The sequence below is a fragment of the Oratosquilla oratoria genome, chromosome 29, assembly GCF_046742065.1.
Source record: "Oratosquilla oratoria isolate Oo_2021 chromosome 29, ASM4674206v1, whole genome shotgun sequence".
Lineage (NCBI taxonomy): Eukaryota > Metazoa > Arthropoda > Malacostraca > Stomatopoda > Squillidae > Oratosquilla > Oratosquilla oratoria.
In genome coordinates this window covers 35112891-35132947 of record NC_134805.1, presented here as the reverse complement: position 1 = coordinate 35132947, position 20057 = coordinate 35112891, and the positions used below count along the sequence as shown (strand labels likewise).

The 20057-nt window shown below is 40.8% G+C and overlaps 1 protein-coding gene across 1 annotated transcript; it reads right to left on the bottom strand.

Moving 5' to 3' along the window:
- Positions 1–16770: 16770 nt before the first annotated feature.
- On the bottom strand, positions 16771–17781 carry LOC143040842 (uncharacterized). The gene has a single exon (XM_076212280.1). The coding sequence runs from the start codon at positions 17779–17781 to the stop codon at positions 16771–16773; it is 1011 nt and encodes a 336-aa protein (XP_076068395.1).
- Between the last annotated feature and the right edge of the window lie 2276 nt (positions 17782–20057).

Sequence of the window (20057 nt, the reverse complement as noted above, 5' to 3'; positions counted from 1 at the left end):
GCCGTACCACTAAGCGATAGCTGGGACAATGCATTCCTGCAACTGGTTAGACACTGTCACACTGCTTCTGGAAAGCTATGGACTGCTTGAGGAAATACCAAGCAGTGGTGTCTATGACGATTCTCCGGGGTAATCAGGGACAGCCACCCAGGCAGAGAGTCAACAAAGCATACCAACAGCGACCGAGGAAGCAGCGTGAGGATCTTCCAGCTGATCGCTAGGATCTGCCAACTTTTGTGCGAGTTGTAGGTCATTGTATTTGCTTCTAAGTGTATGAAATGACTGGACTGCTGATGTGTAAAAACTTCCAACACATCAGTTTATAAACTCTTAAAAAGTGTAAATACTAACTAAATGTAAGAAATAGATATGGAATAAATTACAAATATTTGCCATGGCTTCTGTGAGTTTTCTTTAATCAAGAATGAGGTGTGAGATGGCTTCCGTCTTAACCCTTTATTCAAATAATAGGTGTGACCATTTGTCAACTTTGAAATTAAGGCCATGACCATTTGTCCAGTGAGCATTTGTCATACCACCAGCGATTCAATCTTCATCGCTTCCAAACTGCGTTAAACGAGGGAGGGCCCATTTATTTTTTCCCAGAAATTAACTATTCCCTTCCTTTCTTAGACACAGACACCTCAAAATATGTAACCAGTTAAAATTTAAAGTATATAGAAAACCCGCTGACAAAAAAAAATTAAACTTCCGCTATGACCTCGGGGTCAAGGGAGGATTAGTGATAGGGAAACATTTTTAAATTAAAATTTCCAGTGATAGGCTCCTTCCTTATGGCACTCAAAATATGGAGTGAAGAATGCCTAAAGGAGTCGTGGTACATCAGGGAAACTTTTTTTTTTAATTAAAATTTCCATTGATAGGCTCCTTCCTTATGGCACTCAAAATATGGAGTGAAGAATGCCTAAAGGAGTCGTGGTACATCAGGGAAACTTTTTTTTTTAATTAAAATTTCCATTGATAGGCTCCTTCCTTATGGCACTCAATATGGAGTGAAGAATGCCTAGAAGAGTCGTGGTACATCAGGGAAACTTTTTTATATTAAAATATCCAGTGATAGGCTCCTTCCTCATGGCACTCAAAATATGGAGTGAAGAATGCCTAGAAGAGTCGTGGTACATCAGGGAAACTTTTAAATTAGAATTTCCAGTGATAGGCTCCTTCCTCATGGCACTCAAAATATGGAGTAAAGAATGCCTAGAGGAGTCGTGGTACATCAGGGAAACTTTTTTAAATCAAAATTTCCAGTGATAGGCTCCTTCCTTATGGCACTCAAAATATGGAGTGAAGAATGCCTAGAAGAGTCGCGGTACACCAGGGAAACTTTTTTTTAATTAAAATTTTCAATGATAGGCTCCTTCCTCATGGCACTCAAAATATGGAGTGAAGAATGCCTAGAAGGGTAGCAGTACATCAGAGTAACTTTTTTATATTAAAATATCCAGTGATAGGCTCCTTCCTGATGGCAATCAAAATATGGAATGAAGAATGCCTAGAAGAGTCGCGGTACATCAGGGAAACTTTTTTTAAATTAAAATTTCCATTGATAGGCTCCTTCCTTATGGCACTCAAAATTTGGAGTGAAAAATGCCTAGAAGAGTCGTGGTACATCAGGGAAACTTTTTTAAATCAAAATTTCCAGTGATAGGCCCTTCCTTATGGCACTCAAAATATGGAGTGAAGAATGCCTAGAAAAGTCGCGGTAGATCAGGGAAACTTTTTTAAATCAAAATTTCCAGTGAAAGGCCCTTTCCTTATGGCACTCAAAATATGGAGTGAAGAATGCCTAGAAGAGTCATGGTACAAAAGACATCATGAGTACGGGAATAAACATAAGGCAAAACGCTGGACATTAAATCCGGTGTATATCAGATCCTGTGCTCGGGATGTGAAGAATCCTACATTGGGGAAATATCACGCGATCTAAACACCCAAATACGAGAACACCGATACGATGTTTGCCATGCTGCCACCACCAACGCTGTGTTGCACACAGGAACAATATCAACCACTTAATGGACTGGGAAAATTTAGAACTTCTGGTACGTGAGCCCGATAACATCAATAGAAAATGCTTGGAAACAGCGATCACACAAGGAACCAACATAATTGAATAAAATAGGGGTACTTCAATAAGTCACCCCACCTAATTCCTTTAATATCGAGCCCATGCACGGGGAAGAGCTCGGCGGTCCCAGGGAAGGCCGGGGCCGTCCCTTCCCGAACGCTGTAATGCCCAGATGCAATGGTGCCATGCCAAACCGTCTGAAGACGACTTACGTACCAGCCGGGGTGTCGCACTTGGTAGAGCAGCCATCACACTGCAATCCACTGAGACTCCTCCCCTGACTGGAGGGTTTGTCTGCGCCAAGATATGCCAGCCCTCCCTCCGCCGCCGCCGCCACGACGGAACCAGTAGACAATTGCTCAACCTTCTTATTTTCTTCTTCCTTTTGTTCCTCGCCTGTGAGCTAATGTCCTTCACCCAACCAATTGTTCCATCTTATTTTTTCCTGTTCCCAGATGTTTGGGTCCACTTCTTAACATTTCCTAGTATTGAGTGACCCCCTCCCCTCTACCTCCCTCCTTATCCTCCCTCAACACGTTCCCCCAGTTCTCATTTAATCATTTAGTAACGTGTATATCGAGTATATACTTGAAAAAAACTGACATGAGACACGTTGTGCCGTCCTCACATGGGTTTATTTTGACGAAATACCTCGCAACGGATTTGTTCTGTACTCGTACTTACCATGTTTACCAAATCAACACAGCTACACCTTCACCCCCAACCAGTCTACAGAAAATAGCATCGACACGTTTACATTCAAGTGCAGCCGGATTAACATTATGAAAGATTTTTCAAATATCTAATTAAGAAGTCTACCTTAATACCCAAACTAGTTTCAATTATTAACTAACAGGTTCACACAATCGTGTATACCGTTTTAGTAAAACACCCTTTGATCTCAAACAAAAATTCCCTGTCCTCACCAAGGGTATTTTGTGTAAGAGTGCGATTTTGTACCTAGTGGTATTTTGTCCCAGTGGCACTTTATACCCATAAGAGATAGATATAAATGGAGAACGGCTGTAAATGGGTGATAAATTTACGAGGCCAAAAAGTATTTCTTGCCCCCTCTATTCAATCGTGAGTAGAGAATTGAGGATCACCATGTAAATTAAGCTATAGGGATAGACCAGCTTCGGCTGTCAGGCTTTGGTGTGAAGATGTTGTTTCTTGGTGCATTGCTTTTGGTCCAGATACAGTAGTGGACGAATGTCAGGGATAGTTTTTCATCCTCAAGGAGCCAAGATGAAAGTGAAAACAAATAGGTGGTGGATGGATACAAAACTAGCCTGGCTACTTCCTTTATAAAAGGGAAGGGGCTTTTTGATATAGAAATAGAAAATTGGTTGCTTATGTACTTAAGGTGTCTCAATTGCACCTAAAGTAATTAAGGTTACCATTCTTTTCTAAACATTGGAATATCTATTACAATATAAAATATGGACAATGTTAAGTATGTTCATATCAAATCCTTATTTTGTCACTATTCAATTCTAATAATAGCAATATTTCAAAGGTAGAGTGACCGTCCATATTTTCATACATTTAGTACCACTAACGTATTAACGAGCCATTAATGTATACACAAATACATGCCGTGATGTCAAACTACGTACGCTATATGTGCGTAACTCAGTAAATCAACACAAAAATAAAGAAATGCAATAGAAAAAAGCGTGGCAACAGGAAAGCCAAGAACTTCAACAAGCGCTTGTTTAACTTGTGTACTGATCTCCAACAAAACAAAAAAATTTAATAAACTTCTTGATTGTGTAGGATCTTGTATTCACGTTAGATAGATGATATGGCTGTGCAAACAAAATGTGCTATACGTGGTTCTTAAAGAAAGGAAAAAGATGTGACTATCAATAAATTGCTTCAAAAAATAAATAAAAGTGAAAATTTGATGTGATATGGTTTAACGTCACAAACTCCTCCCACCGGAAGGCTAGGACGGTGCCCGTTACAGGGCACTTTGTAGCGTGGAATTTAATGGTACAACTTCGTTGGTGGCAGGATTCGAACCGCCATTTCCTCGACCTTCGCCGTAAGTAACGACGCCCTAACCTGCTTAGCCAGCGATCTTCCCATAAAGCAAAGAAAAACTATAATAAAAAAGATAACCAAAGTAGTTATGCGTAAAAGCAGCAACGTCTGTAACAGCACTGTGGGAGAGAAGCCAAACGCAGAGTATGGGATCTAATGTTTCATATTCGTTTCTCCCCGCAAGCTCGGGTTATACAAGGAGTCAGATGTTTGTTCACTATGTTATTTCTGAAGAAGCTCTGCTGGGCGAAACGTTAAATACATTGGATCGCATACTATGCATTTGGCGTTTGCCATGACACCAAAGAACTTCAAACAGCTGTATGCGATTCGCGCTCCACTGGGGAACTGTGCTGTGTCTGTAGGAAGAGTGCTGGGACCACACGCGAGTGTCCAGGGCCGCTTCTTCCGTCTGTCCCAGAGTACTTTGAGGAAAGTGCAAGAGCTTGGCCTGACAAACTTTTACAATGACATTGTGAAGTGAAAGTGTTCTGTGGGATGATTGATGCGCTTGCCATGCTCCCTGTTGATAAAGTGAATGATGAGATGGCATACGTCGCGGAAAATGTGCCAGCTCAGCTCGAGGATCTACTGGACTATTTCGATGCACCTTCCGTCATTGGAACTTACCGCCACGTTCAGCAATCAGTAGCTAACTCTGATGGAACACCGCTACCACCCAGGCTTGGAAGGTTGTAGATATTGTAAATAATGTTGCCACATACAAGGATAATCCTTATAATGTAAAAATGAATCTATATGTAACATCATTGTATAACTTGTACAGCCACGTTCAGCAACCAACTCTGATGGAACACCGCCACCACCCAGGCTTAGAAGGTTGCCCCCTCCCCTCCATCAATCAGAATTGTGGAATGAGAACGAAGTCACTCTCGCCGGGGAGGACCGTACCAACAACTTGGTCTCTGTCTTAACCCTTCAATAATAGGTGTGAGCATGTCCGGTGAGCATTTGTCCTATCCCCAGCGATTTAACCTTCAGCGCTTACAAACTGAAGTGACCGAGGTAGAGCCCACCATTTATTTTTTCGTGAAAATTCTCTTCCTTTCTTAGATGCAGACATCTCAAAACATGTGACCAATTGAAATTTATAGTATACAGAAAACCCACTGACGAAAACGATTTAATTCATTTCTACTCCCACTATGACATTTGGGTCAAGAAAGGCTTCTTCCTTAGGGCACTCACAATATACACTAAAGAATACCTAGGAGTGTGCTGGTATATCAGTGAAACTTTTTTGAAATTAAAATTTCCATACTTCCTTGTAGATAAATGCAGAAAACATGACAATAAGACTCCGGAAGGTCGCAGGCAGCAGTGCGGGACAGCCAAACGTCTCCAACCAGCGACGTCGCCACCGACCTGATTAGTATTTTATAAAACTACCAGCTTGGAAGTAGTGTGCCAGATCAGTAGGACAATTAAAGACATCACGAGGACGGGAATAAGCATATGCAAGACGCCGGACATTAAAGCCGGTGTATATCAGATTCTGTTCTCGGGATGTGAAAAATACTACACTGGGGGAAATATCACGGCATCTAAACACCCGGCTACGAAAAAATTGATACGATGTCCGCCGTGCTGCCACCACCAACGCGTGTTGCACATAGGAACAGTAGCAACCACTTAATGCTCTGGGAAAATGCAGAACTTCTGGTACGTGAGGCCGACAGAATCAGTAGAAAATTTGTGTAAATTGCCATCATTCGAGGAACCAACGCAATTGAATAAAATAGGGGCATGTTCAATATCTCACCCCCACCTAATTCCTTTAATATCCCTTCGCAACAAAAAAATAAATTTAAGCACCCTTTTCCTCTCAAGGTCCACCCTCAGTAGAAAATTGCTCACCCTTTTTATTTTCTTCTTTTTGTTCCTCGCCTGTGAGATAATATCCTTCATCTAGTTGTTCCATCTTATTCTTAATTTTTCCTGTTCCTAATTGTTTGGTCCTTAACTTTTCCTAGTATTCAGTGACCCCCTCCCCTCTGCCTCCTTTTCTCTCTTTTCATCCTCCTCCACCCCGTTCCCCCAGTTCTTCTCATTTAATCTCAGTCACGTGTATATCGAGTATGTAATTAAAAAAATGTAACGCCTGAAAAGTCAAACTAATAAAGGTTCCGTCCTCATGTTTATTTTGAGGAAATACCTCACAACGGATTTGTATCTCCTTTTATTGTACTCGTACTTACCATGTTTACCTAATCAACACAGCTACACCTTCACCCCAACTAGTCTACAGAAAACAGCATCGACACGTTCACTTTCAAGTGCAGCCGGATTAACTTAATGGAAGATTATGTAAATATCCAATTAAGAAGTCTACCTTAATACCCAAACTAGTTTTAATCATTAACTCAACAACTAACAGATTCACACATTCGTGTATACGTGTGGCACCACGCCACTACTGCAGTTTCCCCTTAACGCATGTAGCATCTTTGTAAAATTACTAATCTTGGTCGAACTATTATACGTGTCCGTTATAATAAAATTGTATATTGTAAATAATGTTGCCACGTACAAGGATAACCCTTATGATGTAACAATGAATCTATATGTAGCATTATTGTATAACTTGTACAAATAAAATATTGATTGTATATAATTTATCTCGTGGCGGACGGGAATTTTGACAGGTCGATAGATAGGATATACCCCCAGAGGAAGATTTTTAGGCCCCAGAGGAAAACAAAGGCAGAATCACACCAAGTAAGAAAGAAGTACGAAGAAGAAAACTGAGAAAAGAACAAACAAAACAAAATCGAGAAAAGAAATGCAAAACAAAGAAGAAAAACACTGTAGACCAAGGCCTGATCTGAGAGGCTCTAAGCACTATGGAAAATAGGGCGCCGGGCAGATCGGGGATAACGAAACAAATGCTTACACACGCACATCCCAAAATTATACAAAATCTCGCAAACATCTTCAATGCAGCACTAGAGACGCGTTATTTTCCAAGCACATTAAAAGATTAAAAGCAGCTATAATAATCTTTATTCCCAAAACAGGCACATACATAAGACAGGTAAACAATAAACCCACATCCCTCCTAGAAATACAAGGAAAACTCTTCTTGAAGATACTAAACCAGAGACTCAACACACCTCCATCAACAAAACATACTAAAACCATCACAACACGGCTTCAGACCAGGATTCGGCATACACACAGCTCTGGCCATACTATAGCAATCCATCGCGGAGGGCTCAAATACAAAATAATACAACTACAACTCCACCCCTGCCTTACACGTACACTATGTAGTTTCTTAGACAGAAAAGCATGCACCCGCATACACCACCACATAGGACAAGAATTCACTATAACATGTGGGGTCCCGCAAGGAAGCTCCATCAGCCCAACACTATACAACTTGTACCTACACGACATCCCAGAGCCACAACCGGGGTACCAGTCTAAAAGTCCCCCCGCTCATTTCTCCCCCAGGGGGCAAAGTATCCTAGGATATTTCTTCCCTCGGGCAAAGTATCCTAGGATATTTCCTCCCCCGAGCAAAGTATCCTTGGTTAGTTTCTCCGAGGGGGAGGAAATATCCTAAGATAATTATCCCCCCTCCAGCCTAAACTGCCCCCCTACTCCATCTTTATGAACTTCACAAGCAGTAGTTGTTTGTTTATCCAGGACATACCACCTCCGCCCAAAATACCTCCAGCCAAAATCCCACCCCCAAAATACTTCCACCCAATATACCTCCTAAACCACTCATAATACCTCTATGCAAATGATATGTGTTATGATAAGGACATTTGGGGATGATATTGTAAACAATATGTAGAGTATAGAATCCTAAGGATAGTATCATTAGAGGACTTTTTCATTCGGGATTATGGTAGTATGGTAGATCAAAGTAATCAATTCTCTATGGAATTTTTCAATCAAAAGGAATCAGCCCACGCTAAACGAATCCGCAGAAAATATGATCAACTCCAGTTGCGTCTGAAGAACTTTTGTCTGGATTACATCAACAGTCAAAAAGGAATGATAATTATTCCAATAAACTTGACGATAAGATTATAACCAAAGCAGTACAACCAGCACAATTTTATATCATACATGTACATATCATATCCTATTATATTCATGCTTATCCCTGTTACATTGAAGGTATATTATGCATGGAGGTATTTTGGGCATTTTAGAGGTATTTTGGGTGTGGGATTTTGACCGGGGGTATTTTGGGTGGAGGTATTTTGGGCGTTTGCCTGTCAACACATCATATACGCGGACATCACACAAATGATAACCTAGTAAATCAACACGCATGCTTGCGAGAAAGACAGAGCGTGTGATTGAAAGCATTAGAAAATATCACAAGTTTAGGGTTTCCTCAAAGCCACTACGTTTTGATATATTACAGTCTTTCCAACATGTAAATTCTAAAATTGAGGAAAGAGTAAATGTTTGTGGTTTATTTCTGGGACGTCGCTTCATATTTTGTCATGGTAGGGACCATTTGGGTAGCTCGAACATGTATTGGTACATACACAGGTTTCATTATCTCCGGTGTTACTATCGCCACGGTTATGTCATTTAATGTAAGCTATATCAAGTCCACTGGCATTAATGACAAGGTGACCCTCTGTCGCACCAGTCATTCTCTGTTCCTGTCGCGAGCGGCGCTCCGTGGGATGCTTCAGTGGGGACGGATTGTCCTCTACTTTGTCCCAGTGCTTGCGTTATTAATTTTATTTGTATTCTTCAAGCACGAATACTTCTACATGGTATCCCGGAGATTACCTACCACGTTCCATAAGGTAATAGAAAAAAATCTAAAGCCATACACTTGTTTACACCATTATGTTCTTATGGAGTTCATGATTCAGCTGGGACCAGCAACATTTTGTTTGGCTACATTTTAAATTCAAATAATGTACGTTACGTATGCACAACATACAGAGAAAACCACTGAAGGAGCTATTTACTAACGAAGTGACAGGTGGAGCCAGATTGTCTAAAGTCTGAACAGGACATTGAATTTGTCAACGTCGATAACTCCAAGTGCAAGTACATTTCTGATGGCAAATACAAAAAATCACTCGCACTGATTAAGTGGAATCCAGGACATAATGCTTTCGAGCCTATACTATTAGCATTGAACGAGAGCAGCAAGCTACTATGAATCTATATTAAAATATTCACTTCTGGTAGGGTTGTTATTACCTCCAGCATCTAATTATGAACATTTCATGCAAAGATAACGGCTATTCCTACGATAAATGTTGAACTAACGCCATTTTATGGGATGTAATCTCTTCTTTTGCCCTGTTTAAGACCCTAGCCACTAATGCAACATCGTCCGTTCTTAAGTACAGCTACTACTATTCTTATATTTGTTCTTTTAACGACCCAACCCGTAGAAAAGTGAAAAATCAAACAAGAAAACATTGAAAACTATAAAACTAAGTTACAAAATTAACCTATTCCCCACACATGAACAGCGAGAGCCACTCACGAAGGTATCTTCACCGAAGCAACACTGGATAATAAAAAAAAATAGCATTTCCAACCAAGAACAAATCCCACAACAAAACAGGATGTTGACGAAAGAATATCATTAGAATAAAAAAAAGGTACTCCACTTTTCTCTGATAAATATGTACAAAAATTAAAAACCCAGTGAGGGCCAGGACAAGATATCAAATTACCACCTAAAATACTCATGTCAGCTCCAATACAGGACTTTCCCGATCGGGAACCAAAACCAAATTAACCTCCATTAGATACATCATATAGTCCTATGTAACTGCTTTCCACCATATTCACCTTTTCAACAATATTCAGTGTGGCATTTTCCTTGTGATTATTACGATTAGTAATAAACTCTTCAAACGTACATAAATGCACCCTATTCTTACATCCATGTTTCGAAGAAGTGAATTCTATACACAAGATTAGATTTAATATCACGAGAAATGGCAGTGTGTGTTATTTACTGTGTAGTATTTTGGTGTATAGAGTTTGCCATTCGAAGAAAAGTTATCGCGGGAGCTGCTTCAAATTAATAAAATTACTCAAATACTTTTGATATCTAAATTACTAAACTTTCTCGTTCTATGCTGGCTATTCATTTTCTTAGTGATCCTTATCAATTACCTAAAGATACTTGGTGACAAATCCTTTCTGCAGATATTTCAGGAGACATTCTGATAGCTCATGTAATGATACACGTATAGAAATAGACTTTCTGCATTATAAAACCACCGCCATATAGTTGGTATGAACACATGACAATACCCCAATGGACAAAAACGCAATCAGTGTAAACTGTCATACCCGGACAAAACACCAATTCGTAAAAATTACCCGGACAAACCGCAATGGCAATCTTCAGGTGGACAAATCCCCAACTTAATGAAAAATATTTCTATACTTTTGATTGACATTTAATTTTGATCCTTTCATTTGTGTGTTTTTTAAGCACCATCTCTGGTGTCTTTAAATCTGATGTGTATAGAATTCACTTCATGGGAACATGGATGTAAGAATAAGCTGGATTTATATACAGTACGTTTTAAAGAGTTGTTTGCTAATCTTTATAATCACACAATATTATTCAAAAGGTGAAAGCAGTTACACAAGTCTGTGTGTTGGTTATACTGCAGGTTTGTTTGGTTTGGGGGTGAAAATAGTTTCTCTTCCAGACCATTGGGTTTTGCTTCAAGTTCGGGAAAGGCCTGTATTAAAGCTGACCTGGGTATTTTAGGTGGTGTTTTGATATCTTGTCTTGGACTTCAGTGGGTTTTTAACGAGATCATGGCCACCGGTATATAATGATACCGGTGGCTTTTGACACAGGCCTGGGGTGTTGGCCTTTCACTGACTTGCAAGTCTGTGACATCAACGTTATGTGAGGGATGAATAAAGTTAAGAAGCCAAACCAATTAAGGTAATTGTTAAAGTGTAATATGAAGAAAGTACACAAAGAGGAAACGGCAGGTTAAAGCTTCAACAACAAACAATTCTTGATTGATGATCTTAAAATAATCGACCTTCACTGCTTGTCGCAGCCCTTCAAACTGCTCACCTTCAAGGTAATCATATATAGGGTGCATCGTTGCCAGATGACTATACGACGACCACTGTTAGTACAACTAGAGAGCAAAACATGGAACCATGAAGTGAATTCTATACACGAAATCAGATTTAATGACGAGAGATGGTTGAGAGAACTATTTACTTTGTATCGCAAATTATGAAGTTACAAGGGGGAATAGCAAAACTATTTAAAAACTTTACAAGGGAATAGTAGTATTTTGGAGTTTATACAGATAGCTTGCCATTCGAAGAAAAAATATTGCGGGAGCTGTCTCCAATTAATAAGATTACTCAAATATTTTTGATATCTAAATTACCAATATTTCTCTTTCTATTCTGGTTATTCATTTTCCTAATGTTATATAAGATATTTGGCGACGGATACTTTCTGCAGATGTTTCAAGAGACGTTCTGATAGCTCAGGTATTGTATACCCGTATATAAACAGTTTAACATTCTGTATTATAAGACCACCGCCATATAGTCGGTATTACCTTCACGGCTATGTTATTTGATAGATAAACCCATGAGTATCAATGATAATGGGAACAATTGTTCTCTTTTCATTATGCGTTCCTATGTATTAGTGGCGCTCCGTGGGGTGCTTCACGGAAGGCGACTGTCCCCAGTTTGCCAAAATTATCCGTGTTATCAGTTGTACTAGTATTTCTCTAGCATATACTTATACATGGCAGCATCGAGATGCCATAAACATCTACGAAGCACATCGGAGTCCCTATGTCGTTTTGGAATGGCAATATCAATGAACTTTTCTCACATTACATTTTCTTACATTACTCGTTTCATGATGAAAGAATGATAAAGTCATACATGTGACGACACCATTATTGTTCTTGTAGAACTCATGATTCATCCGAGACTAGAAAAATCTTGTTGCAGGTGCAGCACGATCTTAGGTAATTTTATTAATTTCTATATATATACGTACTGAACTATGGACATCGTGTATACATCACGTGCAAAAAAATGGTTGAAGCAACAAGCGATGGTCACAAAATGTGACCTCTCCCAGGTGATCACAATTGTATCCTTATTTATAGGCTCTCGGTTTTATAGTGATCCACATTCAGTTACAGGAGCTCCTGGAGTTACTATTCGAACTTTCTCCTATTTGAAGCTTAAACAAGTTACACTTTCAAGGTACGTTTTCAGACATTACAATCTGTATCTCGGTCTCCTCGCCAGTTATTTAACCTCCCTTGTACTTCTAATATATACTAATTATATTGTATTACATTTTCAGATGTCCGGTATTGGTAAAAACCATGGTACAAGCGACATCAGGGATGTATTTCGTGAAGCACAATTGATCTACGCAGCGTTTAAGGTAAGGTATTGGAATATATTACGTTTTAGATAACGCATTAGTCCTAATACTTGCTCAATTTGACATGCAGTATTATGTGGAGTAACGTGTTTATTCTCCATTTCTCAAGCAGAAACGCATACAATGTCTGGATTCCACGTTGGAGGGTAAAGGATCTGCTCCGGAGCATCTTAAGAAGCCAGATCCGGTCCGGCCGCAGGAGAGCCACGATAAAGACCAGGAGAAGGTGTCCGGTGTTGGTAAAAGCCATGTCACAGATCTATTTCGGGAAGCACAATTGATCTACTCTGCGTTTAAGGTAAGGTATTGGAACATATTACGTTTGAGGTAACGCTTTAGTCCTAATACTCACTCGATTCAACATGCAGCATTATGCAGAGTATCATGATGGTTTTTTTTCATTTTTCATACAGAAACGCGCAAAATGTGTGGGTTCGACGGGTGAGGTCCCGGTTGACAAGAAGCATGGCAGTCCCTCAGGCAAGGTCTTCAGGCACGATTCGTATTCAACTTCGTCCTGGACGAGAGATGGTATCATCCGTTGGTCGAAGTCCGTCGGTCGTTGTGCGGTGTTCAGGCGACGTTGCGCCCTATGTCTGATAGCCTTCAAGAAAGTGGGCGGGTTGAAGGGTCGCGACAAACAGCGAAGATCTGTTATTTTAAGATCTTCGATTCGGAATTGTTTGTGTAGTTGATGCCCGTTTCTTTATGCCTCCACGTCAATAAAGTTATTGAAGTACTTTTGATATCTAAATTTACCACACTTTCTCCTGTTCTGTCTTTTTTTCTTCTTAATGATGCGCCAGATATATTTGGTGGTGACAATTACTGTGCACATATCCGATACTACCACGCGGTCCTAATGTCATTTGCTTGACTTGATGGGTGTTCTAGCCCCCGACTCTCTCCCCAAGATTCAAGGCTTCAACACTCCCCTACTATACATCACCGGCTGAAGTTCCTAGGTCCAGACTTTCCCACATCCATAGGTCATGGATTGCAGGGTAAGCCCGACCTGGTGTTCTCAAACAGCCGAGTTTTCTTCATCAACACAATTATCTCACCCGGTGCCCCCACCCTCTCCGACCACATACCCTTAATCCTTCGCATCTCCAACTCACCCTCGAGAACGGCATACCAAAATCCAACCCGGACATCAAATGCCCGCCGCCGTTTGCACCGGCTCCTGTGCCCTTCAAAATTACGCCACTCCCGAGGAAAAAGGGCGCGTTCTCTACAAGGTGCGTCTTTCATATACACCATCGCTGGAGTGACATTTCACTCCCCCCCCCCACCGTTGGAGTGACATTTCACTCCCCCCAAAAAAAAGGAATGTACAACCAAGTTCAGGATCCATAATCATGAATAGAGAATATTGTACAGGGAGTTTTCTGGTCTCTCGGACGCCAAGATTAGAGAGGGAATATTTGTTGGTCTGGACATAAGAAAGCTCATGAAGGATGGAAACTTTGAGAACTGTCTTGGTGAGGCTGAAATGGATGCTTGGATTAGCTTCAAGGATATGGTAGGAAGAATACTGGAACAGTTCAAAATTCAAGGCTTTTGGGATGCAATACGAGTCTCAAAGTTCATTTTATAAATGCACATCTTGACCATTTCCCAGAAAATCTAGGAGACGTGAGTGAAGAACAGGGGGAAAGGTTCCACCAAGGCATAAAGGAGATGGAAAGAAGATACCAAGGAAGGTGGAACGTTAGCATGTTAGCGGACTACTGCTGTTGCACTGGGAAACTTCACAAAATGCCTACAAGCGTAAAGGTTACAGACGTAGTTTTCAATTGTAAACAGTTAAGTGCATTTTATTCAGTTTGATTTATACCTCTTTCATTCACTCTTCTTTAAATAAAGGATCAGGCTCTACAAATTTGTGCCTAAACCTTACGTGGCAGGGAAAAACTGATATTTCGATTCAGCACCATAGTAATTTTGCAGGCCTGTGTTATAATTCTAGAATCTACAGATTCACAGAGTTACTTACAGGAGGACTTGGAAATTCTATCAGAACTCTCATATTCAAGACAATTTTGGGAAAGTAATTTTGCAGGCCTGTGTTATAATTTATACCTCTTTCATTCACTCTTCTTTAAATAAAGGATCAGGCAAACTTTGTTATTTTACTTAGACCTTTAATATATAAGCTCTACAAATTTGTGCCTAAACCTTACGTGGCAGGGAAAAACTGATATTTCGATTCAGCACCATAGAAATGAATAAACATTTTATATTCAAGACAATTTTGGGAAAGTAATTTTGCAGGCCTGTGTTATAATTCTAGAATCTAGAGATTCACAGAGTTACTTACAGGAGGACTTGGAAATTCTATCAGAACTCTCATATCTGAAGCTTAAATACCAGTTACTCTTTTAAGGTACGTTTTCAGGCATAGGTTGTTGACTAATTTAAACTCAGACAAGAAACAATCATACTGTATTATATTTTCAGATGTCCGGTATTAGTAAAAACCATGGCACAAGCGACATTAGAGATCTATTTCGGGAAGCACAAATGATCTACTCCGCGTAGGTATGGTATTGGAATATATTACGTTTTAGGTAATGCATTAGTCATGATACTTGCTCGATTTAACATTCAACAATTATCAGAGTAACATGTTTATTCTCCATTTCTCAAGCTGAAACACGCAAAATATCTGGGTTCGACGGTGGAGGATATAGGACCTGATCCGGAGCAACATAAGCCAGATCCAGTCGGGACGCAGGAGCGCCATGATAAAGACCAGGAGGTGGTGTCCGAGTATCGCTACCACGTTCCCGCATACAAACACATTGACTTTCCAGATACTTCTTCGAAGAGACCGTGCTCCCAAATGTATGAGGTCCCGGTTGACCAGAATCATGGCAGTCCCTCAGACAAGGTCTTTAGACACGATTTGGTTTCCACTTCGTCCTCGAAGACCAGGGATGATGATATCCGTTGGTCGATCATGTACGTTGCGCCTTTTAATTGTCTCATCAAAGGTCGTCGTTGCGCCCTATGTCTGATGGCCTTGAAGAAGGTGGGCAGTTTGAAGGGTCACGACAAGCAACGAAGATATATTATTTCAAAATCTTCAATCAAGAATGGTTTATGTCTCAGTCCGCTCGTGACATCAGCTAGAAACCTCGTTTTTCTGCACAGACACCAGCTAGCGAATACCTGTGAAATTTATATCTCCGAATAGTGTTAAGTGATTGTGTTGTGTTTTTGTAATTGTATACGTATAGCGCTATACAGTTGCAGATATAAGATAAAGTGTAGTGTTCTATTTAAATTCAAAACAGTTTTCGGTCAATTTATATAATGACAGCAGCACAAGTTGAAATATGTCCCATGTGTTCCTAGTGATAAATGTGGTGATATGTGCGATGGTGTACTTCATTTCCGTCGCAAGTGCGTAGTTATTTAGATATAAAATATGAAAGATATGGAACTTGGGTTCCCTCTGTTACCCGAACGATCTGAGGGGGAAGTGTGGGAAAACGGGGTTTTTGGGTGGGGGGGAGCAATAAATGGAGTAGTGGGGGTTTGCATGACCACTGAGTAATGGCAGGAATGTGATAGAAATAGAAATAAATCACCCATGTTGGCGGGAGTCACCCGTGTTTTGGGTGTTATACATGGCAGCCATTTTGTGTTTTACAAGCCGCAGCGAGGAATCGCTAAATTTAGCGAAGGCTACTCAGGTGAGGCCACCTTGTGTTTACAATCGGCAGCGATGAATCGCTAATTTTGGCGAAGGGTACTAGCCACAGACGAAGGTAACCCAATTTCAATATCTTTGATAATTACTAAAAATAAAAGTGCGCACTTGCGCATCCAAAGAAGTACACCAGCGTTAATATCACAACATTTATGACTGGGAACACATGAGACATATATGAAGTTTAAAAATTCTATGCAGCCTCGGAAAGTACCATACTGTTCCTGCATTTAATAACAGCGGAAAGAAAATAGAGGGGCTATATAATGAAAATGTATTAGACCAGCGTTAACCCATGAAACTCCGATGACAAGACATCTTGTCATCGGAGTTTAATGGGTTCATATAACAACATTTATGACTAGGAACACATGTAATCAAAACCCTACAATAATAGCATTATGATTACCTTATGCTGATGAAGTAGATGCTTGTCGCATGTAATCCAAACCCTACAATAATAGCATTATGATTACCTTATGCTGATGAAGTAGATGCTTGTGGTGGAGAAGTTGATTGTTCGTGTGAGGAGGTACCTGACGGGGGCTTCGTGTTGGACTGTGGCTCATACACTCGTGCCGCCTCAATGAAAAATTTATGAAGCACTTCTTCTTCCTCGTAGTTGTGCAGGAAGATGTATCTAGCTAGATATTGTCGATAATATCTATCCCTCAGGCCAGGGCGCTTAGACCACTGTTTCAAGTCGAGCCACAGTCTCTCGATATTTTGTGTGTGGACTTTGGGATTATTAGGATCCACAAAGTGTTTTTTATGGTTTATCACAAAGTGGCTGTACCCATGGTCGCACAGTTGGCTGTACGCCCGCCACGAGTCACTATAAACAACTGTGCCTGGTTTAATAAATTGTTTGATAATCGGCACGAGCGTACGAGCACTCCTATCTTTGTTCAGGAGAGGCACCAGAAAGCACTTTTTGGTGAGTCTTTCAATTCCACCAAAAACCCACAGTTGTTTGGGGAGCCTTCCCCTATTGTATTTTCTTTTGATGAAAAGAGTTTCGTCGATCTCGACCTCTATGCCCTCCCCCCCAATAGGCTCTTGATTTTCGAGCCAACGCTCGGTAACCTCGGAGCAGAAGCTGCGCCAATCCACACTAGTGGTTGGCGCGAACTTCAAATTTTTAATCACCGTTTTATGGTTCCACTCTTTCTGAAGCCAATGATTCACAAATAAGATGACCTGCGATGGTTTTAAATGAGTTCCCGCTAAAAATGTCCCTTTATAGTCGGATTGTGTGAAGGCGCATACCTTCCACCGTTTGGTTTTTGCAATCTTTTCCCTCCTACCGCAATACCACGAGTGTGTGGTTGCCCTATAATGACATGGAAGATCGCAATTTGGACACTGTACGTCGTTCGGCAAGACACCGTGTGCCTTGAAAAATGCTGTTGCGGCAGCGTCGTCGTTCAGATACACGGCGATCGTTTTGAAATATGAATTTCGGCACCCACTGCACAGCGAAGCCATTGTTAGACTGTCAGGTCAATGCATCATGCGTGGGTCAAGTGAGGTCGAAAACAATTGAGGTGCGTATCGCGTACAGGCCCAAGATACACTTGCGTTGATGTATGTTAATATTTGGTGAATACGCAGCATAATTTATCGTAACCTAACATAACGTAACGTAACCCAAGCTCGCCCGCCACAGCCTATTCAACTAAAGTTGGGAATATAGAACCTGAGGGAAGGATACTCTCCCCAAAGGGGTCCGAAGTAGCGGAAAAAATAAGGTGGAGCAACGATAGCCAAGCATTTTAGCCAAGACCTACAGTAGCGTTTATGTATGTTAATATGTTGTTAATATGTAACGTAAGCTAACCTACCCTTCCTAACGTAACCAACCTAACCTAACCAATCTTACGTAATAACGCTCGAATGTAGCGAAAAAGAAATAACTGTGGGAACGCGTTGGAAAAAGACATACGCTCGCGCTTTGATTTGGTAGTATTTATTACCAATTGAAAGTTATATTGATAGCGGAGGTAAATTAATGTAATATTCATGGACAGGAAGGACACAATTGAACGTAGGAAGACATGACAAGCGAAAGGAAGAGGTAACTTGGGGAAAAGTAGGTAATATAGCAGTTATTTGTTGTAAGCGTGTTTGAAGTTGAATAACACTTATGGACTGGAAATTTTGCTAGTGATATTGGATATTATGCTGAAACTGTTATGCTAGATCGTTCGGGAGGCCTATTCAACTAAAGTTGGGAATATAGCAGCTGAGGCAACGATACTCTCCCCAAAGGTGTCCGAAGTAGCGGAAAAAAGAAGGTGGGGCAACGATAGGCAAGGTCTAACCCGGTATCACTATATCGTAGGTGGAAATTTTGGGATTAATATTGGATATTATGCGTAAATTGATATGCTAGCCATCTTCTGCAACAGTCAGTACTACGTGTGTACGTATCCCCCACCCAAAAACCCCGGTTTCCCACATTTCCCCCCAGATCGTTCGGGAGGAGAGGTAGGGAAAATGACATCTCAAATGTAGCGGAAAAAAAAAGGTGGGGCAACGATAGGCGAGCTCTAACCCGGTATCACTATATCGTAGGTGGAAATTTTGGGATTAATATTGGATATTATGCGTACATTGATATTCTAGCCATTTTCTGCAACAGTCAGTACTACGTGTGTACGTACCCCCCCACCCAAAAACCCCGGTTTCCCACATTTCCCCCCAGATCGTTCGGGAGGAGAGGTAGGGAAAAGTACATCTCAAATATAGCGAAAAAGAGATAGATGTGGGAACGCGGGGGAAAATAGTTCAATTAATAGCAGAGATAAATTAATGTAATAAGGATGGACACCAAAAACACAATTGAACGTAAGAAGACATGACAAGGGAAAGGAATAGGTTACTTGTGTAAAAGTAGCTAATATAGCTATTGGTTGTAAGGGTGATTGAATAACAATAACAAATATTGAAGAATCCTAGCTCTAACCCGGTATAACTATATCGTAGGTGGAAAATTAGGTATTGATATTGGATATTGTGCGTAAATTGATATGATAGCCATGTTCTGCAACAGTCATTACTGCGTGTGTAGGCCCCCCCCCCCACCCAAAAAACCCGTTTTCCCACATTTCCCCCCAGCTCGTTCGGGAGGAGAGGTACATTACTTTTTCAATTAATATCTATAAAACTACGCAGTTCCGAAGGATATGAATTACACCATCGTTCATATCACAACATTGTTCACAGGAATAGATGAGCCAGGTACTCGGTTGTATTTATGTGTGAATCTATAATTTGTCCCAGTTTTCTGTTACTGTACTCCAAAGGTAGGAGAAATAGTATAAGGTAAGAAGAGTAAGCTTCGCGTATTTAGTTTATTAGAGACCGCTTTGATTTTTGTTGTTGCTGTTGATTTGTATTTTCTCTTTGCCGTTTTTATTGCTAAGGGAGGAGCGAAATGGCTTGTGAAGGTTGCGTGAACCTAGAGGTCGTCTCAGGATGTGTGAGGAGGAAATTCGTCTTCTCAGGAGTGCGCTCCGTGAGAAGAGTTGAACCCTCCCCACAACCCAAAGAGCGTTCCACTTCTTCCCCTACTGTCACTGCCGTGAGCGAGTGGCGCTCCGTGGGGTCCCGTTTGTCGAGCCCGCGTTCGGTAGACGTGTGCCCTGTGGAGCAACCGCTGGCTCTAGCTAATCGTTTTGCTCTATTGGAGGATGAAGTGGCTGAAAACCAGGAGTTCTTGGTGGTGGGGGACTCCATGGTGCGAGGCTATGACGACATCC